This window comes from Archocentrus centrarchus, chromosome 11, assembly GCF_007364275.1.
Source record: "Archocentrus centrarchus isolate MPI-CPG fArcCen1 chromosome 11, fArcCen1, whole genome shotgun sequence".
NCBI lineage: Eukaryota > Metazoa > Chordata > Actinopteri > Cichliformes > Cichlidae > Archocentrus > Archocentrus centrarchus.
This window is the reverse complement of record NC_044356.1, coordinates 20,336,076-20,360,932: the sequence shown is the minus strand read 5'-3', so window position 1 is coordinate 20,360,932 and position 24,857 is coordinate 20,336,076. Positions and strand designations below refer to the sequence as shown.

General features: G+C 42.1%; 1 protein-coding gene and 1 non-coding gene across 5 annotated transcripts; one reads left to right on the top strand and one right to left on the bottom strand.

Moving 5' to 3' along the window:
* The first annotated feature begins 385 nt into the window (after positions 1 to 385).
* On the top strand, positions 386 to 16,960 carry cspg5b (chondroitin sulfate proteoglycan 5b). Of its 4 annotated transcripts, XM_030740309.1 has the most exons (7): positions 386 to 1,053; positions 7,286 to 7,756; positions 7,997 to 8,063; positions 9,217 to 9,405; positions 9,789 to 9,951; positions 12,960 to 13,124; positions 15,870 to 16,960. In XM_030740309.1, exons 1-7 carry the CDS (start codon positions 972 to 974, stop codon positions 16,464 to 16,466), a joined length of 1,734 nt encoding a protein of 577 aa, XP_030596169.1. In that variant the 5' UTR covers positions 386 to 971; the 3' UTR covers positions 16,467 to 16,960. The 4 variants fall into 4 exon arrangements, with proteins under 4 accessions (XP_030596169.1, XP_030596168.1, XP_030596167.1 ...); XM_030740308.1 differs by having other exon boundaries at positions 7,286 to 8,063; positions 9,789 to 9,867; XM_030740307.1 differs by having other exon boundaries at positions 7,286 to 8,063; positions 15,870 to 16,954.
* Positions 16,961 to 17,500: 540 nt separating this feature from the next.
* Positions 17,501 to 17,572, bottom strand: trnac-gca (transfer RNA cysteine (anticodon GCA)). Its single transcript has one exon. It is a non-coding gene; the product is annotated as a tRNA-Cys (tRNA).
* Positions 17,573 to 24,857: the final 7,285 nt, after the last annotated feature.

Sequence of the window (24,857 nt, the reverse complement as noted above, 5' to 3'; positions counted from 1 at the left end):
GGGGGGGGGGGGGGGGGGGTGTTCACCAGCAGATGCTATTGTCTGGAGTCTATGTCTCAATATAACACTAAGAGGATTATCTGAGCACACACTCTTAAAGAAGCATACACCTCTCTCTCTCTCTGTTGGCCAAAGGCATTATGAACCCAAATAACCCGGTGACATATAAAAACCACACGAAAACAGAGACACTCACTCACTCACTCACTCACACACACACATACACACACACACACACACACACACACACACACACACACACACACACACAGAGAGAGCGAGAGACTCTTGGCTATAAGCTCACACACACATTAGCCATGGCGCAAACTGGAGCATATTGACTTCCAGTGACAGCAGACGCTGCTTAAATCCCCCACTCACCCCCATTCTGCACAAGCGACAGCAAGCTGAGACTGGACACTGGCGAGCATTTGCCCGTGTGTGTGTGCATGTGCGTGCGTGCGGCCCGACACTTTGACACCGAGGCGCACTGTGCGCGCGCGTTCTTCGCCGGTGTAACCAAACCGGGAGGAGGCGTATCAGTTCGTAGGCAGGCGGCGACAACCCAGTCTCATTAAAATCTAGTCTGCAGACCCTTTGCTGGTCGCGCGCATTTTACTACTACAACTCCTTGCTTGTGCTGTGGACGGCACGCGCGTAATAGCTGTGGAGAAGAGGGCACCCGCCCGGGACAATGGAACCGAAAGCGAGTCGTTAAACAGTTCACTCACACACACACACACACACACACACTGCAGCTGAGAGAGAGCGAGAGAGAGAGAGAGAGAGAGAAAGAGAGAGAGAGAGAGATCAGGCGTTTGGAAGGAGAAAGGCGACATGGCGAAAACGGACAAGCTCTGAAGTTTGGAGGTTCTGCTGTGAGGATTATTGTACAGTCTGCCGTTTGACCGGTGAAACAAGGAAAGGGATCAGAGTTTGCATCACTGTATCAAAAGGAATAAATCCGCGTTATGACGCGCAGTGATAGCCGTCTGGGGACCTGGCAGGTGCTCCTGACCATCTCAATGGTCATCATCCCTCTGTCTGCTCACGGTAAGTCCACGGCTCTACCCTGTCCCACCCTTTGCGTGCGTGTTGCATGCAATTATTTGTGCAAGGAAGCACGCGCACGTGCGTGAGTCCAGATCACACCTGCGTTGGCACGGATTAGAAAAAATGGTAAATCCAATTGTCCGCGCGCGCTGCGTTAAAACGCAACTGCCATTTAAAATGTGGCCATCGCGTAATATTCAGTATGTATATTGTCCGCAATGACAGCCTTTGCTTAATGATGGTAACTTGTTGGGCACTGATCTTGCATTCTGTATTATATGGACACTCATTTTTTTAAATGCACTGATTAGCCTTAGTAATGTCCACATTTTTATTGTATGAACAAAATTCCATTCTCAGTACAATCAATCACTACATTATGCAGACAAATCTTGTATTTTCTCTCTCATTTTGTGGGCTGCTATATATATATATATATATATATATATATATATATATATATATCACCAATGACACCACTGGCTGTGGGCAGGGTTCAACCAATATCAGGTTCATTAAGCTTCTGAAGGGGGGAAACCTTCCCCGCCCGTAACTATGCAAATTTAAAGATGCTCAGTAAGACCTACTAGCTGGCTGTACATTTTTATGAAAAATAATGAGATGCCTGTGGACGATCACAGCGACAGACACATTTCACAGTTCAGCACTGCAGCTGCGACCCGCCGCGCCGGTGCGTTCCCTAGACAAAGGCGGGATTAGGTGCACCGTGGCCAGGCTACAGGAGGCCCATTCATGGCGCTGAATGACTGAATTCCTCTAGACATTAAGGGAAAAGGGGAGGCCGAGACAACCGGAGAGGCCAACCCCGCTCTCCTCTCCGCCTTCTCGTTTACAGTCTAACCCCTGAGACGCACCGCCCGTGTGGGAACACAAATCTGACACAGCTGCTCTGTCTGTCCGTGTGGCCCCGACATACCGCGAGTAGTGGAAATATGAAAAATCTTGGAAAAATGAGCGCTGCTGCTGCTGCCCAGCAACAGGGTGGGTCGTGCACGCAAAGGGTAGCTGGGGTTCACACGAGCACGCGCATCAGCTGTACCCCCCCCGCCCCGCCCCTCATCAAAGCCTCATCTCTCGCCCTCAGTGGGTAACGAGGCGTTAACTCTGTGTCATATTGACCGGTAAATATATGCCTGGCATCCTGTCTCCCATGTTTAAAGCCCGCAGACCACGTGCCTGGGGGGCATTTGATTAATTAAGAGTACTAAAACCTACAGGGGATTCTTATTTCACTGGCCCCCTGGGGAGATAGAAGGCTTTTAGATAATGTGCTTTCTGCTTAACAGTAACCAGACCAAAAAGAAAAGAAAAGAAAAAGCACACAAAACTAGCAAAGTGATTAATATTGCTTTAATATTCCTGCCGAGTCCCTTAATATGCGGTACCTGCTATCACAACTTCATTTTCAGGTAAAATTTACATTTTTTTTTCTTTTTTTTAACTCATGCAGATAGTTTTGTTTCAGCAGGCTAAGGATTTTGTAATATACATTTTTTTCATTATTGGTTCATTTGACTTAATAGGTTTTAATTTATTTAGTTTATAAAATGCTCCGTGTTGCCTTGAGTCTACGTAGGTATTTTTCTCATGAATCACAACTTTGTCTAACAGGGATCTGAAATGAATGCAGTGCTTTATCTTTCACCACCCAGACATTTCATTTACCATCATAAGCCAAAACCAAAAAATATTACTGATACTTTTGTTTGATTTTAACAAATAACCAATGATAAACTGGAGATTATTCTTGCCGTCAACTAATCAATTAATTTCAGCTCAAAGCTAGTCAAGCTGCAAAGAGTTACATGAGAATAGATTTCCCTTGTTGGCCACGCCTGTAAAACAATATGGATTGAATCCAGAATCCTGGTGCTCTACCATGTGAGTATATGAGGTCCATCTGCCCCGTAGCCCCAGAAAGCTCATGATATGTCAGAATAGATTAGATCATCAGCATCTCCTTGATTTCCTTTACTTTTACCAGAAGGGGAGGAAATAACTGTTAAATGCCCACAGATCAGTGGGTAAAGGTTGCAGGTTGGCCAATCATAACTGTTTGATTGTAAAAGAAATCATTAGAGATTAAGTATTAATAAATTCTTGATTTCCATGTTGCAGCTGTGTTCAGTAGAGACCTTTACCTGGTTGCCTACTGTGAAAATAATGGCTGTAGTCAGCATCTTTCAGGTTTATATTATTGGTCATGGGCAGTTGCAAAGTACTTGTATGCAGGGTTCCTTCCCACTGTGCCCTGATGGTAAGGCTGCTGGGAGTCTGCACTCCAACCAATCACAGTGACCTCAGGTAAAACGTGTTACCATGGTGACATGCTCAGTGTAATGCCAGAGGTTAAGAGCTGAGCAACAGCTAAAGGCACAAATCACACCATTTCTAAGGCTGCTAAGCAAGCTGGGCTCGTGCATTCAATTTGATCATTTTGCTCTTGTAATCTCTTTATGTGCCCCTTTGCTCTTGTAATCTCCGTAAAGACTGGCAGCTGCTAACAGGATATGCAGAATCTGAGTCTCAACAGAGGACAAATTGGCAGATTGAACCCTTAAATTAAAACAGAATTTATTGTAATCAGATTTAGTTGGTGGAGCATGTCTCTCTTCCAAACTGTGAACCATTCGAATCCTTGCCACCTCAGTTTTCCCAGAGATGGAGCTGGCATATAACACTCACGGACTGGCTGGCTGATTGATCGAAAAACAAGAGAGAGAGAGAGAGAGAGCACTAACACTGGATTCTCTGTTTCCACTGCAACTCCCTCGCTCCATTCCCCCTTTCAACCTGGCACCTCTTTGCATCTCACCATGGCAACTGCTTCGTGTGTGTGTGTGTGTGTGTGTGTGTGTGCGCATGCGTGTGCATGTGCATGTGCGTGTGAGGTGAATCTCATGGTTCCTCAGCCACCACTAGTCTTCGTGACTCGAGGCACGTTCAGATGGTTTTTGTATTAGTCCTGAATGAAGTGCCAGACACTGAAAGCGGGGATCTCATTGGACACGGCGATCTCAGGGTGGCGGTGGGAGAGAAGCCGTCCAGCCAAGTTTGGTCATTCGCAGATGTACGAGCCAGTGGAAAAGTGTGAAGAAGTGGCTTCTTGAAATTCAGTCAACTGTGGGAACATTGCCACCAGTTTCTTTCTTTGAAGAAAGAAAGCTACTTTTAACAACCATCTACATTAACTTTAATAGTAACCAGGACATAAATATGTGTAGACTCACCAGTCAAATCTTATTAGAACCACTTAAAGAATTTTTTCTTAAAAGTTATACTTCTGCCGTCATTTTTGCTATTGCAGAATCTGCTGATATATTTTAATTCAGGATTCTTTGAGTGCTTTGTCTTATAATGTTTGTCTAAACCTAGAGGGTGTTAAATTAATTCAGAATACATACATTTCACTGTGCATTGTACTGTGTATAACTGTGCATGTGACAAATAAACACTATCTTAAAGAAAAAATATACATTCCACCTGCAAAGAAATATACCTTCCACTACCTCCAGAGTTCACAAATGAACAAATTACTGTATCTCATTTGTTTAATCACTACAAAATTTTAATAATAATACTTATAATTTCTTGTGTTTTTTAAGTGCACAAAGAGTTCTTGCTCAGGTGCGCTTCCTGCAGCAATCAGCAGAGCCTCCTTGTTAGGTGTTAACTTGTGAATCTAACATTTGGGATAATTTTACCTTTTGGCTGTTGGGTTTGACGTCTCTCCTCGTGTCCAAGACTAAATTCCAAGCTGACAACGTTAACATTTAGCATAATAACTCACTCGTATTGACTATATATTTTCTGTATATAGTGCTTATGTATATGTGTATAGTGTTTTTCTATTTTATTTTTATTCTATTCTATTTTTAGTTTTCTGTACTGAGCTGCTGTAATGCGCAAATTTCCCCGTCGTGGGATCATTAAAGTTTTATCTTATCTTATCTTATCTTATAATAACTCATAACAGCTCAACTCACTGAACCATGTATGCCACCCATTGGCTCAAAAAGTGTCACTTTTTGAAAAAACAGCACTGTGCCATTTCAAATTTCTTAGGGGGTGGGAACCCCTAAAGGGAGAAGCAGGAAGAAGAAGAAGAAGAAGAAGAAGAAGAAGACGTGGGAAGCCTACAGCTCACCAATGTCATCCAGTACCCCTACTCCTACCCCCACCCCCACCACCAACCCATATTTTGTGTTTTAGAAAGATAGCTCTGAAGCAGACTGCATAGAATGAACTCTGGTGGCTCATTTTCCACATACAAAGACCTACTGCATGTAAAAATCACTCTAACTTGTATGGACTAAAACACATTAGTGTTGTAAATGTTTGTCCTAAGTCATATTTCGGTATAACAACCTTAGTCTAGTCAGGTATCAGTTACAAAAATCACAATCTCACAGGCAAGAGGAAATCCCAGCAGCTGACCTCTAATCTTAAAAGTCTGCTTTCCTAACCTCTGAGCTATGACTGCACCTACCTTCCTTTTTACCCACTTGTTACTCTTGCAAGCTCTCAAATAACAGGTTAAAACAACCTTTGATAGTATCCTGTTTTTTTCCTTGTCTGACTTAAACTATTTGCAAGATTTACTGAAGCAATACAATCCTCATACTGACATAAACATGCAGATACTCTGTGTTTTATTGCTGCCCCATTTCGTCAAGTGGAAATTTGTCAAGATATCAAATGTGTTTTTTTTTTGTTTGTTTTTTTTACAAGTCTTGCAGAATTCTTTCCTAAAAAGTTTGGAGCTATATATCTCCATTTGGATTTAAAAGAGAGTTCTGTGGGTTTTAAATATGTGTGGCTGCACAGAATGAGCATGCCGTGAGGGGCCAATTAGCAGCCTGCTGCCTGGTGGAAGGTTTTAAGCTGTCTATGCCTGTCTATGCCTGTGAGTGTGCATCTTTGTTAAGAAAATGCTTTTGCTATGTATCCATTTAGTATTATTCAGATAAAGGATTGATCATTTTATTGCTTAGAGCTCATATTTAAACAATTTACTCTGCTTATTAACAGGAAACAGAAAGAGTGATGAGCGTATGGTTTCAGTAGCTCAGTTTCTGAGAAGAATGAAGCGTGACTTAGAAGCATATCACGAGTGCACTGTGTATAATGTGTATAATAAAAATAATGGATTTCTCCTTTTTGTTGTGAGGCAGATTACCATGACGTGTGTAACCTTCAGCTTAAATATTGTGACACGAGACTGCCCTGTGAGTTTTACCAACAGCCTCTGTTTATGTTTTGCTTCTCTTGCAAGACAATAAACTGCCTTCTATACCCAGCCCAGTTTCCCTTTGGTCCTGTGATTAATATTTTCCTAAGAGTCTTTCTCTGAAGATTGCCAAGAGGAAGAGAAGGGCCTGCCCAGGGAGCCTCTAACCTACAACTCTAACCCGTAATCTAATCCTCATCTGCTCTCAGTCACTAGAGCACATGACTCAAATGCTAAACGTGCCTAATCCTACATCACCATAGTCTTCAGCCCTTGTTGTCATTTCTTTGGCAAGTAATCAATTGGCTTTTAAAGTGAAAACTAAGCCAAGTCTTTTGAAAAGCCACACTTTCCCTCACACCGAATAAGTTTTGTGTTTTTTACTTTGTAATTGAATAATGCTTTTAAACTCAGCTGAGTTAATACTGAGGGATATGGTGTGTTCTCCTAAAAAACCAGGCTAATACAACCCTAAGGCACCTCTGCAGAAGACTGTAGTGGATGTTGCACTAGATCCAGTGAAAGTATTCATACTTTATCCTTGGACCTCAGTCTTTATCATACAAAACCCACATAAAAACCTTTGTATATACTTTTTGGCTATAGTAAGCTAAGATCACAAAATAACAACCAAACGGTTTTCTGTCATTCTTTGGTGTTATGATTAGTAATTATGTCAGGGTTCCTCAGTTTTACAGATCAAAGTAGGACCACCAAATAAAAGCCTTTTAAAACTGTTGTTTAATGTCTGATTTGAGAGTAGTTGTGTAAGGATTGCCTTGGCTTGGATTTGGAGACTACAGATTTTAATGGAAAACCTGCATTACAGGCTTCAGAGTTTTCAGAGTCTGATTTATGGGAAAAGCTGGGCTTTGCTACAATGATTCAGATAAATCTTTGTTAAATCTGACTCCATATTTATAGAAGTACAATACTAAACAGCTGGGAAAACTCTTGACCCTTGTTGTGTCTGATTGACAGGGAGGCATTCAACTGGCAGACACCATCATCATCGCAACCATTCATCTGTCAACAAGGAGGCCTTGAACACCAGGATGGTGCTAAGTGATGACTCAGCAGAGAGAGACCATCTGATTGGAGCAGGTCTTGGGCTTGGCACTAAACTCCCACTCAGCTCCACCAAACATCACCACTCACATAAGCGCGTCCACCTGGATTTTGTAGAGGAGGACCCACCTGTGGGGGAGGAGCTAACTGCTGGAGGTGCGGGTCCAGATCAACCTGGGAACCCCTTATCTGATGATGTCATCACTGTGGAATTTCACAGTCCTGCGCCCGATATCGTGCCCTCTGATGTTGCTATCAATTGGGCAAAAGCCCCCAAGCCCCAAAAGCAGAAAACAGGTGACCCTAATGCATGGACGCTTTCTGATTTTTACGACTATCTATCCCCCGATGATGACCTCTCAGCAGTAGATACACCCCCAGAACCTGAGCCCTCCGTGTCACCTCCAGTAGAAATGGAGGATGAAAATCCGCTTCTGGCTGGTTCTCCTGCTGTTCCTGACAATGCGAGGCCCAAGGTGGACAGTGGGCCATCTTTACCAGCTCCTCCCACGTCAGGGCCAAACCAGGATGAGGGGCTAGGCTTAGGTGGCGCCATGGGGGAAGGTGGCTGCAGGCTGGGCTTTGTGCAGTCTGGACCTGGGGTGTGTGTATCTCAGTGTGACGCTGAACCCAATTTCTGCTTCAATCAAGGGGTGTGTACTGTAGTGCCAGGGATGGGAGCCTTCTGCAGGTGAGAGCTATACAAACACTTTAAATTTACAGGTGAACTGCGCAGGCTGACTTTCATTATATTGCAAAAAGAATTATACAGTCTTCTTTTTTTCATCATGTATAGTAATTTAAAGGCAGGATGTGACTTTTTAGCGAGCAACTGGCATTTGTGTTTGTACATTATGCGCATGGCAGCAGGGGTGTTTGAGGAGGCTGTCAGGTGCAAAAATATTCCCCTTTTTAATTTGTCTTCTTGGGATAATTTCCAATATGCTTGTTCTCTCACACAACAGAAAAGATTTACCATAAACCCTGGAAATAGACACATGCAAAGAGACAGAAGGCTGGCCTAATGTGTCACAAGGGTTTGTCAAGATCACAGCAGGGTCCCCAAGGGATAAGCTCAGTTTTGGAGGCAGGGCGTAAAGCGCGCGTGTGTTGTTAGACTGCTGGCAGCTGACAAAGACACACAGCATGCACAAATAGAAAGTATGAGAAAGATGACAATGCACTGAGGTCACTCTCGCACACACACACACACACACACACACACACGCACACACACAGTCATGCACGCCTTGATGGCACCATCTGCCCTATCCTGCAGCTTCTCTGTAAGCCTGGAGGCAAACTGTTGCTTATCTTACCATACCTGCTGAGTAATGTCGCACACACACACGCATATGGAAGCACGCACTTACATATGCTCAAACAGCACTGAAAAACTTGTAATTTGACAGGAAAGGAGAGGAACATGGAAAAGATACACACACTCACTCACACACACACACACACACACACACACACACACACACACACACACACACACACTCACTCACTCACTCACTCACACTCACTCACACACACACGTACATGCACACGCACATGCACATGTTCTGATCCTTTGATCTCATTAAGCGGCTAGGGTGCAGGCCAAATCCCTGCTTTGGTGGACAGACCTCAGGACAACATGTCAACAGCTTCAAGTACAAGTTTACACTTACATGTCGTAGCCATAATTTTGATAAATACACAGGTACACACCCTCTTGGCCTTTGACTTGTTCCATATAGCGCCTGCCAGGAGAGCAGTTAATAATAAGAAAGTTAATAATAAAAAAAAATGACCTCTTTATATTTCTTCTTCCCTTCTTCTCTTTCTTTCTAATCCAGGTGCAATGTGCAGGACTATGTGTGGAACAAAGGTGCGCGTTGCGACTGGGCAGTCACAGAGTTCCAGGTGCTGTGTGTGGTAGTGGGCGTGGCCTCTGTGGTATTCCTTTTGCTTTTCATGATCATCGTATTCTTTGCCAAGAGGCTGCACCACCTGAAGAACGAGAACAGGCGCCTTCGCAAACGCAGGTGTGTGCGTGACCGGGAAGGGAGAATATAAAAATATGAGCCGTGACTGACGGTTTGATAGGAGCAAAGTGAGGTGGCTCCTGGTGCAGCCTTATTACAAGCACATAACAGTTAAAGCGTGTTCAAATCAAATGAGAGCAAAGGTAGAGGAAATGTTAAATGTGAATGAGAGAGGGGAAGGTGAAGACTATAGTCAGTTTAATTCCCTTATGTAGCTGCTAAGCGACTTAATTTTACTGAAGTGACGTGTGTTTTGTGTGAGTTTGTGTGTGCTGTGCAGGAAAATACAGACCTTGAAAGATATGAAAGCAAAGGATGTTTACAAAAGGCATATTACTCCAAATATTTACCACATAAATCTTTCTCCCAATGCCCTCCTGCAGTAAGTACCGCCCACAGAGCAGCGAACCACAGACGGATGGCCTCTCAGTTTCCACAACAGCTGACGGCTCACAGCCAAACGTAAGGAAACTGTGTGACACCCCTCCGCCCGCTCCCCAAGCTCATACTCACAACCTGGCGTACTATGACAACATTATCTGTCAGGTATGCCACAACTCTCCCCATGTCTGCTCCTGTCTCTCGCTCATTTTTCCTCTTTTCTTTTGTCTGTTTTCTTTCATTTTCTTGCATTTGCTTTCCTTTCCTCCTCATTCTGTTCTCTCCCATGTTGTCTCCATGACATCTACTGCATGTTTGTGCTGAGCTGCTCTTGTTAAACTACTAACTGAAGTGTGCACAAGCACCAAAACACACCATAATGTGTCCTGTTACATCAAGAGATAGACGAGAATGTAGGGTATGTCTGTGTTTAATGTTTTTCACACTGACCAATCCCCTCAGAGGCCATCAACAGCCAGCTTTACCTGGGACTATAAACCCAGAAATTCTTATAACCAATTCCAGGTAAGCACAAACGAGATGTCCAGAATGCCTGCATTAGTCTTCCTTCCTGGCTTTGCTTTAAAATCACCCACTGTGCAACTGCTAGACACCTACAGTACTGTGCAAAAGTCTTGAGCTACCCATTATTTCTTTTTATTTTGCTTCCTTTCTTGTAATTTTTAAAGTGGTCTTGAGCAACAGTTCTTTATGGCATTCTTCAGGATTTGAGGAAACTGGACAAGTGGAGGACAAAAAAAGTAGTGGCAGGCCTAAAAAAAAACTACAGCAAATGGTAGAGGCTCTGCCATGGTTTGGGGCTGCATTTCAGCCAGTGGTATTGAGGCTCTTGTGAAAATTGATGGAATTATGAACACATAAAAGTTAGATTTTGATCCACCATGAAATACCATTTGGAAAGCATCTGATTTGCAGTGGCTTCATTTTTCAGCTTGACACTGTTCCCAAACACACTGCCAATGCAGTAAAAGCATACCTGGATAGAAAAACACAGTGGAACACTATCAGTCATGGATTGGCCTCCCTGGAGGGGGAAGCAGTGTGGGATCATCTTGACAGAGAACAGAACAAAAGGCAGCCAAAATCCAACAAAGAGCTTTGAATGTCCTTTAAGAAGCATGGAGAACTATTCCTGAAGACTCTTTAAAGAAATGACAAGAAATCTGCCTGAGAGAGTTCAGGCTGTGTTGAAGAATAAGGGTGGTCATACCAAATATGGACTTTCAAATTGTACAAACACAGTTTTTTGCTTCATATACTTTATTTCCATGTATGTTTGTACATTTTAATAAATCACTGGTTCTATTTTCCATTTTCCTAGCAAAATAAGAAGAAATGAGGCATGGCTCAAGACTTCTGCACAGTACTGTAATTTATTTGCACTTTATATGCTTCAAACCACTTCCACTACCTCTTCCCACATCTGATCTTTCTATCAGCTGTATTCCTTGTAGGTACAATGATTAATCACCCCCTGCAAGGCTTCCTGCAGCCAGTTGTTCAGAGGTGTTAAGTAGGCACCGCTGTGTGAATAAATAGAGAGTTCCCACATTTGCTGCCTCTCTTACCTGCACCTCTGCAGCTTCCTGAGAAGCTCAGTGAGGAAATTGAGCCACCATTTTGTCTTAGCTGCCTCCTCTCCATGCAGCTCAAACAGCCATTTTATGTGCAGCAGATTTCCTCTTTTCTATCCAGTTCTCTTTCACAGGTTGTGCATGTAGTGCTGCTGTAAAATGAGCTGCATTCTGTAGCAGTATGTAAGCGTGTGTGACCATGAATATGTATGCGGTGATGCATTAATGTCTGTCCACAATTTTGTCTTGGGAGGCAGGGGGGGGTGTTTGCAGGGAGATGTATTTGTGCCCCTGTTTACATGCATCAATTGCCTACTGGGTTACTAAGGCAATAAAGAAGGTTACTGATGCATGAGTAAATTCATACTTAAAATTCAGTGGGGATTCTTTTGAGTAAAGGCAGATATAAAGAGAGAATAACTTAAACAGCTGAGGAGGTCTAGAAGATCAGCAACAAGAGCATGACTTTTAAATTTTCTGAGCCTGTTTTGATGTGAAAGGGCGTTTGGTGAGTAGCTACAATAGTAGCCAGTGTGGCTGATCGATTGTGCCCTACTTACCGCCCGATGTGACTTTGACCTTCAGATGTTGGTGAAATGCCAATCAATGAATAGCTTGAACAATTACGACCCGGACACACGGACAGGAAACACTATAGATTTGCATCCTTACAAACAAGTCTGTGTGACTGACTTAACATTTGAGCTGTAGAAATGAAAATATACTGATATATTTTCAAATCACGCACTAATTCTCAGTCCATTACCCACACTTACCTGACGTGAACAAGTTATGAGTTTTTTTTCCCTAAATAAGCTGCTGCTCAGGGAGCTGCGCTGGCATTTCAATGCAGTGATTATAGCTACTTTTCTGTATCTTCCGGATGCTCTAAATGTCAGGTCGAGGGGTTAAAAAGCCCCTGCAGGCACATGGCCTGCGTTGCAATTTTTTTTTTTTAAATGTCATAGGTCCAATAGGTATATATTTTTTTTAATGCTGCGTTATGATTAGCTGCTTAGCTAAAGGCCTTGATGTGAAGGTGGGTTTTATCGTGACTTTCAGGAATGATTATGTCCAGCAGGAGGGGAGACTTCTGGGATGTTTTTGGCTTCTATTTTTCCTTTCAGTTCAGTTTACATTTAACAGTTTATTAATATCTACTTTTAAATTCATTTTGGCCAGTTACCCTGGAATGTCTGCATCTCCTAGTCTGGCACTGCAGGTCTGCCAGTTTAAGTTAAATTGTCGTTGCAAAACCATAAGGCACAGCAGTGCTCCACAATTTTATATCTTTTGCTAAATGTTGTGCTTCCCAGAACACATTAAGCAATTTTTTCCTGTTGCATGACTAATTAAATAAAACAAGTGACTGGACATGTTAAAAGATACATTCTCAGAAATAAGCATACTCAGTGGTGCAGTTTTACAGAAATTCAGTAAGACTAGAAAAGGGCCATAGAAATGCCATTCTATATCCCCGTGTATGAATGAAAAGATTTTTGCACCTTTTCATTAAAAGGTCAACTTCTGTTTGCCAGCTATGAGGCATCTGTGAAGCATAACTAACTTTCTCTGCAGGATGAGCCGCAGAAGCAAGAGAACCAGGCAAAGTCCCCGCAACCCAAGGAAGAGGGGTCAATGAATATCCTCAACTCTCACTCCCCGAAGCACGAGAACAACCGCCCGGCCTCTGCCGTCCATGACCACGGCCTCACCCCTAACAACACAGAGGAAAAAGCCGAGGTAAACATGCTCCAGAACAACCTGGTATAAAGTTTCACCTTCTGTTAAAGCGTGCACAAATGCACAAGCGACAAAGCTCCAAGGCTAATATCGTTTACACCGTGCAAAGTGCGTGCTGTGTATTTCTACCAGTCTGATGAGACCTAATGTAAAAAAAGTAAGCACAACATGAATTAAAGATACAACTTGAGAAGCACAAAAGTCTTGTTTACAAGGCTACCATGCCAACACTGATCACATAGTGGTGCCGCTGCCTCCTTCCTTTCAAATCCACCCCTTATGCTGGACTAAAATCTCTGGCTTGGACCAACTACTGACTGACTTTCCTCTCTGCTGATGCCCTGCCTTGGTCTTTGGCCAATGAAATCCTTTACTGTCTTTTCTCCCATTCCCCCAACCCTTCCTTACCCTTACCTCTGCTTGCCCAGCCTTATTGTTGCTCTCTGCCCGCATGCATCGGTGTTATCAATGAAAAGTGTCTGAAAACGTAATATTTGCAAAAAGAAGTACGTGGAAATTAAGTGGATCTGTATTTGCGAAATATTAATGTCTGCTAATAAGTCGATATGTCTAGATTATATGAGGTCAAAGTAACTGCTCTGAGTTGATATTTGAATCTATATACAATAGATATATATTACACACGCTGTGTCTTGGTTTTCAGTGTGATTTATAATGCTTTAATGTACCTTGCTATTCTTTTGTACTTTTTTTGGTATACATGGAGGATTACAGTTCTCGGTTGTTGGAATAAATCTTTTTAATTTTATCCAGCTTGTCCCTGTGTGTTGCTGTGAGCTTCCCTTCTTTCTTTCTTCTTTCTTTCTTTCTTTCTTTCTTTCTTTCTTTCTTTCTTTCTTTCTTTCTTTCTTTCTTTCTTTCTTTCTTTCTTTCTTCTTTCTTCTTTCTTTCTTTCTTTCTTTCTTTCTTTCTTTCTTTCTTTCTTTCTTTCTCTGCATGTCTGCCTATGTTGAAGCTAACTACTGCCCAACTGCTCTCCTGCTAATAATAACTGAATGCTCGGCTGACCCTGTGCTACAATAGGCTCCTCACAGATTGCACCATCCACACACACAATGGTGACCGCCCATTCAGAACCATGGACAGCTCTCTCAAATGAATAGGAACTACAATGAAAGCTTCAAATGAAACACGTTTAGTTCAATATGAAGAAATTTCACACAGGGTTTTTTTTTAACCGACTCACACAGAGAAATCAAATTTCTGAGTTTACTTTAAATATATTTTTGACTTTTTCTTAAACATTGAATGGACATGAATATAATGTTGTATGTTCCTCTGTTTGTACTCCTCATGTATTAAGAAGTACACATTTGAATAGTTTTCCAAATTGCAGCCCTCAGTCTGTAATTACAGTAATGAGTGTGTGGCTCACTATAGTTACTTTTCAAATTCATCGACACTACACACATCTTCTGATGGTATCCTTTCAGTGTTTTACAGTGTGATACACACTCACCTGACACTTTATTAGGTACACCTTGCTAGTACCTGGTTGGACCCCCTTTTGCCTTCAGAACTGCTTTAATTCTTCATGGCACAGATTCAACAAGGTGCTGAAAACATTCCTCAGAGCTTTTAGTCCATATAGACAGGATAGCATCACACAGTCGCTGCAGATTTGTCGGCTGCGCAGCCATGATGAGACCCTCCCATTTTGAGATCTGGTGACTCTGGAGACCATTTTATTACAGTGAACTCACTGTTATGTTCAAGAAACCAGTTTAAGATAATCTGAGCTTCGTGACATGGTGCCTTATCTTGCTGGAAGCAGCCATCAGACGATGGGTACACTGTGGTCATAAAGGAATGGAAATGGTCAGCAGCAATACCCAGGTAGGCTGTGGTGTTTAAACAATACTCAATTGGTACTAATGAGCCCAAAATGTGCAGAGAAAATCCCCAACACCATTACACCATGACCAACAGCCTCAACTATTGATCCAAGCCAGGGGTGGATCCATGCTTTCATGTTGTTTATGCGAAGAGAACTGTGGCTCACTGGCTATTTTCTCTTTTTCGGACCATTCTCTGTAAACCCTAGAGATGGTTGTGTGAGAAAATCCCAGCAGATCAGCAATTTCTGAAATTCTCAGACCAGCCTGTCTGGCAACAACAACCATGCCACATTCAAAGTCACTTAAAATCAGCTTTATTCCCCATTCTGATGCTCAGTTTGAACTTCAGCAGGGTGTCTTGACCATGTCTACATGTCTAAATGCATTGAGTTGCTGCCATGTGATTTGCTGATTAGATGCTTGCATTCACAAGCAGTTTAACAGATGTACCTAATAAAGTGACCAGTGAGTGTATATATCTTCATTATGAAAAATATATTGCTATTCAGAACAGCTTAAACCAAAATCACAACTTTATAGCCACTTAAACCTAATTTTTTTTTTACAGTGATTTGGGAGTGAATGTTAATTGATTTCCATCTGGGGAATAGAGACATGACTCCAAATGAATGTTAATGTTGCTCCATATTTGCCAGACCCTTAAATATGTATTTGTCAATTGGTATTTGACACCATTTTCTGCTAAAAGCTCATTACAGCAAGCAGCTAAAAATCAATATTGTATCTTTCAGCTATCCCAAGGACCCAGTGTCTTATAATTCACTCATGCCTTTTCTTCTCAATGTATTTTTATTTCAGTATTTTTGCCTTTATGACTCTCCCTACATTTTTGCATCCTTCTCTACTTACCATATTTCAACTTCAGGATGGAGTGACTATTGGCCTGGAAGTGCTTCTCCCCAAAGAGGCCAAGCTCCACTCGGAGAACAGCCCACCCCTTCAGTATGATGTCTTCCTCTACAAGGTTGCCAACAATGGAGACTCTGCCTCTCCCAGCCAATGCCCCCTGTCTTACTCCACCTCTCATCCCATTCCTAGATCACCCAATACACCTAAGACACCCAAGATGCCTAAGTCACCCAAATCCCCCAAACACACTAAAGAACCACTGTCAGGAAGGCATTCTTCACCTGGCAGGCACCACTCACCCGGTCGCCACCCATCACCAAGTCGTCACTCAGCACCCGGGTGTTATTCTTCCCCCACCTGCTATATGTCCTCCCACCATTCTCCCTCCCAGTACCAGTGCATACCCACTTGCTCCTCAACTCCACCTCAGCTACGCAGGCCCAGAGGCCGGTCTCAGGGTCCGGGATCTGAGCATTCAGTGGCCGAGCGAGACTACTATGGAGGACACATTCGCCCATTCCCATCATCACCACATCTTACCCAGCCTCCCCCATCATCACCCAGGGGGATGTACTGCCCGGTCAGTACTCGATCCCTGCCACCACTCTCCTGACCATGCCTTCACTCAGTCCAGCCATTCAAACGCACAAACATCTGTCATGATCTAATCTATCCAGTGATCTGTGTCCATCATGGCTCTAACTTTTTCTTTTATTAGCTATTTATAGATCTTTCATCCATCTATCCATCTTTGCACCCTGTGTCCCCATATTTATACCCATAGGATAAGGACAGCACCTGTTCCTGGTCCAGAAAACTAGAACTGGGGCAACTCTGCACAGACCACATTCACTGAAATTTAAACATGGATGGACCAAAAAATACACAAATAAATCACAGTGTAGTTGCTGCAGCTGCATATTCACACCTTTCTGTAAAAAGCAACCTCTCAAGGCTCAGGTTTCTGCTCACAGAATGAACTCTTACATGTGAACACACTCTCTTAGCACGGTGCCAACATCAGCGACGGCTGAGGATATTGTCGATAAAGGTTTCATAGCCTTAGTGTTATCAGTTGGTTTATATAAATCTTTTTGCTATTCAATGTGGGGTTTTTCATGTTTTCATAGGCGTTTTGAGTGTCTTTTTCAGTGTTTCTAATCCTTAATAAATAGATACAACAAATCATGCAGTACTGTGTTCTGAAGATGAAGAAAGCTGAGACGAACGGATCTCAGCTTTCTGGCTATTTCATGAAATACGAGGGACTCTGCTCCCACCTTGTGGAGAATGCAAGCATTGCAACATGATATATGTGGGATTGAGAGTGGTACCTTACATGTCAGATATTAAATGATCAGATCAGGGGAAATCTGATATTTGTTGAATGAACCCAAGTCAAATCACAAGAATTTTAAATGAAGGGGGTGAGGGTTGCTGGGCAAACACTTGAAATTATACTTGCTGATGATTTTCAGCCTCTGATGTGGTGTGCTGGTGTCCATGTCCACAAAGAAAGTGTACAAATTGGAAATTTAGATCAGACTCAATTTGTTGTTATTGCATAACAATACTCTACTTGTGATAACAAGTACTCTACTTGTGATAACAAGTAGAGTGCAATGAAATGCAGAGACAATGAAAATCAGGGGGCACCCGGATTTGAACCGGGGACCTCTTGATCTGCAGTCAAATGCTCTACCACTGAGCTATACCCCCTTTGAGTACTTTGCAATTTAGCTTGCAAACCAGTGCACAGCCTTGAGTGGTACCTTACATGTCACATATGGATGTTTACTACATCACTCTTTCATCAAGCAGCTGATGCACATAAGGCTGTACAAGGAGACTCGTGTTCCTGCTGTTGATGTTGTTCTGTTGTGTTTTATTTTTGTCTTAAAATATAAAATAATATCAACTTGTGCTAATATTAAAACTGGTACATTTTGGTCATTTTTTATACGTCCAAAGACAGTTTGGGTTTGGATTAGGAGGAAAATGTGCAACTTGGATAAACATTGTGTTTAAATCACTGAAAATATATGTTTTTAATCAAGTCATTAGAATCACCGAAGATTTAAATATGCATTAAAAACGGGCTCGAAAATTTCTTGAAATTTGGCATGATTGTGACTGCAGGCGTGTATTCAGTGGGGGAAAAAATGGAGTTTAATTTGAGAGCACTTGAAACAATACTTCATATGCTTAACAACTGAAACTAACAGGATGAGCTTAATTTTAATTCAGTCAATATTTCTCAAAACAATAACAGAATGAGAGGACATGCTGTTCCCTTTAAAATTTGATATTTAGTACCTCCTGCATTTTTTCTCTCTCTCTCTTTTTTTTGGTCATTGATACTGTTTGAGGGGGGCATCTCTTTAATGTTCAGGAGTCCGCTCATCTCTTGCCATGGTACTTTTGTTCCTTTAGGCGATTCAAATTAGAAAGTTGCAGAATGTGACCTCCTCCACAGCAGTAAACAGCTGTAGGCTGCAGCGACTAAGCTTTTCTCTTCTCTGATATTTCTGAAGGATCAACAGCACCTCATGGTTCCAGATGGGTAAGGTGAAGGTGAAGGTGAAGTTATTCTTCCTGCTCTTTTTCTTTTCAGAGATGGGCACAGAATGAGTAATTTACAGATTTTAAAGTGGAGTGTTGCTCAAAAGAGTTCTTCTGCCCTGCTCCACCTGTAAGTTGCCCACAGTGTGTCCTTTGTAAGTCCCTGATTCTCAGTTTTTAATTTGTTCTCAAAGCATTTAAGAATTTCTGAACTTTTTTCCAAGGATACCGAAAAGGTTTGTGAGTGTGAAACTAAAAGAAAATTTAAGTTTCAAAGCAGAGCGACCTTGTAAAGTGCTTGTAAGAATATGAGCAGCTGTTCTTACCTTTAGATGTGGTGGGGAAAAAAAAGGGAAAATGCTTTTTTCCTAAACCTCGCTGAGCAGTTTTTGTCATGTGTAAATTTAGCCAAACTGCAGATATAAAATTAAAGAACGTAAAAGTGAGACTTCAAAATGGTTTCAAACAGATAAGCAAGACTCAAACTATAGTCTCCTAATTGACATTCAAGTGCATTTGTGCCAGTCAGCAACCTCCGGGGCTGAAAAGGGAAGCCAACATTAAGTGCCAAAAACTGCAGTTCTTTCAGTGGCCACTTGAGGCTGGCTCAAAAGCTAAGTCAGTCCGCACAGACTCCCATGAGAACTATATTTTATTATATAAATTTAAATATTCTGTCAACACTGTCAACAAGAGGGCTCATCTCATGCACCACCATCCCGAGATAACGTTAGCTGAGCAAACTGAAATTAAATCAGCTGAAAAGCCTGGACACACTTGGCTTGACAAAGCTGCCTCCTCAGTCAGAGCAAACTGGCTCAGTCACACAAGTAAAAAGTAGAACAGCAACCTCTTTGTAGTTACAAAAAACATTGGTGGCTACCTGGTGATTGTATTACATTTTTTTTTCACATTCTGCAACTGATTGCAACTTGTGGTGACCAAATTGCCCACAACTTGAGGGTGTTGCACACTCACGACTGCTTTTGATCGCAAGGTGATTGCACAGGTCACTTGATGAGAGGCAACCTGCAGTGTAAAGCACTGCAGTCTGACTTGGACTGACTGCAGTCACAGAGATTGTCGAAGGGTTGCAAATAATGTCTGATGTTCCCATCAGTCTGAATGAGTCTTTGTCAATGAGCACAACTCGCGGGGACTCGACTCAACTGGTTACCAGGCAGGCTGGTTCTATTCTGGTTCTATTCCTATAGGAAAGCTGCTGAGTGCAAATGTAATCATTAGATAATAAATTGTCTTTTATGTAAGTCAACCTCTCGTGTGGACTCCTTCCTTGTTTCTGACTTTGAGCCAGTTTGTGACATCCACTCTGACTGGCAGGAGGAGGCTCGTGTGTGTGGTTGTACCCATTGCGCTCAGCTAAGTTGAACCTGTGCTAATTTGAGCCACAGGGTAGACTTCTCAATCACATCTGTGGTGTTTGGAACATTTTTAACTGAATAATTTGACACAAGTATCATGTGCTGCTGTGAGGTACAGATGGTCCAAGACGTCTGTGCAGCAGCTTTGGGTGAGTGAAATTCTAATATTTTATCAGCCGCAGATAGCTGCGCTAATTAGCAGGCATCTGCATCTGTGTAATGCGCCCATACACTCCATATGCATCCACACGGCTGCATTGCCAGCATTAGTTGACTCACAGGTGTAGTGGAGCCCACCCAAGCACTAACAGGCTTAAGCATATTAGAGCCAATAGTGCTGCTTTTTATCTTAACCTTTAGTTACTCTCCACAGAAATAAGAAATGAGAGTGGGAGAAGTAATGACCCTAGAACTGAACACTACAGGATAATCAGGATGACATACAGCTATGAGGTAAAGGCAAAAACACAAAAGATGGTCCTCCTGCCACTATATGGGTCATTCACACGGCTAATCTCCCACCTCAGAAGAGAATCCTGGGGTCATTACTAATCCAGCACTACACTTAAGTATCTGGCTGTCTGCAAACTCTCATTCTATTATCTTAGCAGGGTGTACATTTAAAGGCCAGCCTAGTAATGATTTCTCTGCATGACTTGATTAGAGTGCAGGTCAAAAGAGGGATCAGAGACCTTTCTCACTATCCAGTTTTTGTCCTATTTAAAAGGTCAGTTGTCAAAGCCCACAGCCAGTTGTGGGAGCATTACAATCTGCTTGAACAAAGACTCCTTTAAAATAACCTCTCAAGCTCGCTCTGTGTCTTACGAAGAGGGGCTATAAAATATTTATAACAGGCCCTTCACGAATGCTCACCAGTTTTTTTTTCTTTTCTAACAAAGCGAGCTGAGAGTTTTATTTCACGTTTTCATTCTACATTTGCACGCACACACACAAAAGAACTACATCAGCATTTCACGTTTAGAAAAATAGCATTGGGGTCGTTCTTGAGGGAACCATCTCATCTCATTTCTGTACACTTAACTCCTCTGAGATGTTACCTTGCGCAACCTCCTCACCGGCATTGCCCCACTTCTCTGCGTGTGCGCAGCTCCTGTTCGAGCCACTGAGTGGCAGCCTTGCCCCACAGTCCGACGTGCACCGCCACCGTAGACACACATAAAGACCCACTGGCACTTTGAAACCGCTGATCTGCATCTCCATTTGCATTCACTCTGTCGACCGAAGGAATGTGTGCTGATTCAACACGATGCTGTGATAATTGATTTTCTTATCATGTAGATATCTGGGTGATATCTGGTGATCTCCGGCTTTGCAAAGAGAGGAGATGGGGGCCAGGATAGTGCACGGGTGTGTTTGTGTGTGTAAGAGGGTGTGCGCAGGATAGGATACTTTGCAGTTAATGCTCTGCGGGGTTGATCAGATGATATGTCAGCACACCGTGAGGGTAGATTGTGTGTTTTTGTGTGTGGGTGAACCACTTGAGTGTATTGCCTTTTGGCATCATCATCACTGCCTCTTTAAGTAGGACTATAAAGTATTTTTGCTGACCCAAAACAGATGTAATTCTCTCTGTCTTACTCTCACCGTGCCCATCCCTCTATATGTAATGTACCCCGCTCCTCAAACACACACACACACACACACACACACACACACACACACACACACACACACACACACACACACACACACACACACACACACACACACACACACACACACACACACACTTACAAGTCTCCTGAGATGCCTCCACTGCAGATGAAGGTTTTTATAATTAGTGGATTACAATGCAGTGAAATGACTGCATTTCCACAGAAGTCTAAATTTTATTATTTATAATTCTGACGAGTTCTGAATCATCTGTTTGTTTACCTGCATCAACAAAGCTAATAAATGAGAAACTGTCTGCAGACTAAGAATCATGAATCTCGATGAACACGTAGAGATTTTGCATCTGTTTTCCTGTACAGAAGTAGCACAAGTGGTTTTAAAATCATGCTTTCTAATGTGTTAAGCCTCCACTGTATTATGAGACCCCCTACTCGCAGGCTTTCTCCCTCTCTCTTTGTGCTTTTGCTTTTGTGTCCTTCGGCTTCTGTGAGTCGGGTTAAATGGCTTTCTATTCAGTAGTAAGAAATGTCATCACTTTGTGTGCACTCGTGGGTGTGCGGAAGAGGACAGTGTGTACTCTCTGAGAAATGACCACATAAAGGGTAATTGCATCCAAATCGGAATATATATATATATATATATATATATATATATATATATATATATATATATATATATACACACCCATTTAAACTACCTATGTGATGCACTGATACTTGGAGCAACATCCCTCACACACATGCATACAAATGCTATTCATCTCCACACTATAGGCTCATGACCGAAATCTGAGCAGCACAAACTGCCAATAAAATTACATTTTTGTGTGATTTGTGTGAGATCCATTGTGGCACTGGAAGACAGCCGTTCATTACAGTTAAATCCTGGAGCTATAAAGTATCATCAAATGGACAAGTGCTCCAAAAGTGAGTATTAAAACATGTTGGAAGGCTCATTAATTTTTAGGAAGTGAAATTCTAGTATTATTTTATGTTGGCACTAATTAGCTAGTATGTTTGTCTACATGAACCACTGCAGTCTGTGGATGCATGTAGGTGACAGAGCTGCATGGACTTTATATAATAAATGCACGTAGCCACCACAACATCACCCATCGGTCAGTTTTTAAAGTCTTGAGCTGAGCATGTTGGCCATCGCCATCTTGGTGTTTTGAAACCATACCTCACAAGCAAAGGAGTGGATCTGACTGAAGAGTCAAGAGACACCCCACGCTCATGTAGTGGTGACGTAGACCCTCACTAAAGCGTACCCCCTTTTTTTGTCTTTTACTCTAACGACATCATGTTGTTTCCAGTAAGACTTGAAATGAATGACAATCCATCCTTCCACTTACAATTTAGGATCACCAGTTAACCCAACATGCATGGAGTCAAACCCAGGACCTTCTTCTTGTTAGGTGACAGTGCCAACCACAACGCCACTGTGCTGCCTTATAAGAACATGAGTAAATTGATAAATGAATTCATAAATCACAGGAGGGCTTTCTTTGAACCAGAGAAAATGGCTCCCTGCTGGCTGGTGGTGGAGGTTGAAGGTGCTTCCACCGTTACTTAACAGGCTTTTGAAACCCCGAAGCTACACCCATCTTTTATATACAGTCTATAGTTAGCTGCTAACTTAGCACTCCACCCTCTCTCTGAATACAGTCACATTTGTATTCAGCAAACCAAGATGCCATAGGCCATAAAGCTAAAGTGAAGGACTGAAAGTGTGCATCCACAGACAAACTAATGGGTGACATCACAGTGGTTACATCCACCTTTTATATACAGTCTATTATACTCACAGTGTCCAAAATGTTCCAAGAAAATAGTCCCCAGAGCAAATGCTCTATTTGACATAGTGCTGGTTTTGTTTGCTTTTCACAGAATAACAAAGTCATAAGACATCAGCAGCCTTGTCCTTTACAGCACATGCACATCTACACAACCACACGTACAGTATAATGTCACAGATTAACCTTGAAGTCAGGCAGAAACTAAATTAACCTCTGAAAATCAGCGCTCACTTCCCTCTTCAGTCTTCACATCCCCTTGTCTTCCTCCTCATTCTCGACTACTTTGCAGCGATAATTTTGCAGTAACATCCCTCTCTTTTCGTCTGCCCGCCCACCCCCAATCTCCCTTGGCTTTCATATTGATTTACTCGATATCCCGTGGTCACATTCTTGTGGTGAAGGTTTCCGGCTGAAAACCCACTGACATTTACCTCCCAGTCACAACATGGCTCATTTAAGCCCCACAAAAGTGCACACATTTACGGTACATGCAGAGACTGTGAAATGTAAAGGATCATTTCAGACATTTTAACACTGAATGGGCTAATGGACCATTTGGTTATATGTGAAAAGTGAGTCAAAAGGCTGAATGCTTCAACAACAACCCATCTCCTGTATCTGGGCAACCACACACACCCTGTTTTTGACCCTAATGTTACATTGTACATTTTCACTTTGCTGTGGAAGGGAGAAGCTTTTAATTTTTTTGGCAATATATTATATTCTCAATTAAAAAAAATTGCAACCAAAATGTTAATGAAATGGCAGTAAAAACTGACTGCAAAAAGTCTGTTTTCAGACCAAAACGGTGGCTGTAGGACAAAATCAAGCAGCAAGCTCTGAAGCAGAAAAATGAAGCCAAGGTGGATGTACCACCCAAGTTAAATATCTGGTTTTATTACATGTTGCAACCCAATAAAGTAAAACTAGCATTATAATTCCAGTTTGGGGGCTTTAAAAAAAAATGTATTTAAAGAATTTTTTTCCTTTATACAATTTTCAGTGGTTGTTTTGAAGCCCTAGTTTGCCTGTTTGTTTTTTAAATTCCTCTATGTAAGAAAAATCCTGAAGGTTGAGACTGTACACTGAAATAAAAAAAAAATGTCTGTGAATGTTGATGTTTCCTTTTAGTTTAAGACCTCCATGTCTTTTCCTTAGTCCTTGAGCCATGGCAACACATTTTGCTGTTTCAGAACTGTAGTCGAGATGTAAATCAGCAAAAAGGAGGATCTAATTAATAATTAAATTTAAACTTATACTTTTAAGAAACTGGTTTCTCAACTTGAACTTTCTTGGGGATACCACATTTTGTTGTCTATCTGAGTGAGGCACACTAGTTTTAACTAATTAATTGGTACATAGCCTCAGTATTTTGTGCACATTAGTTCGATTCCTGTCTGAGTCACATTCCCTTTGCTATAGGTCTACACAGAGTACCACAAAAATGGCTCACATCTCTCCACTCTTCCATAGCGTCTCCATCTTTCCTCCATTAATCCTTAATAATATGGAGATGTTGCAGAGCTTTGATGGGGAACTAAATGAGGGACACTGAAAGGTAGTTATATTTGTGGGATTTGTGTTTATTTGTGGGATCACAGCAGCAAAGTAAACACGCACACATGCG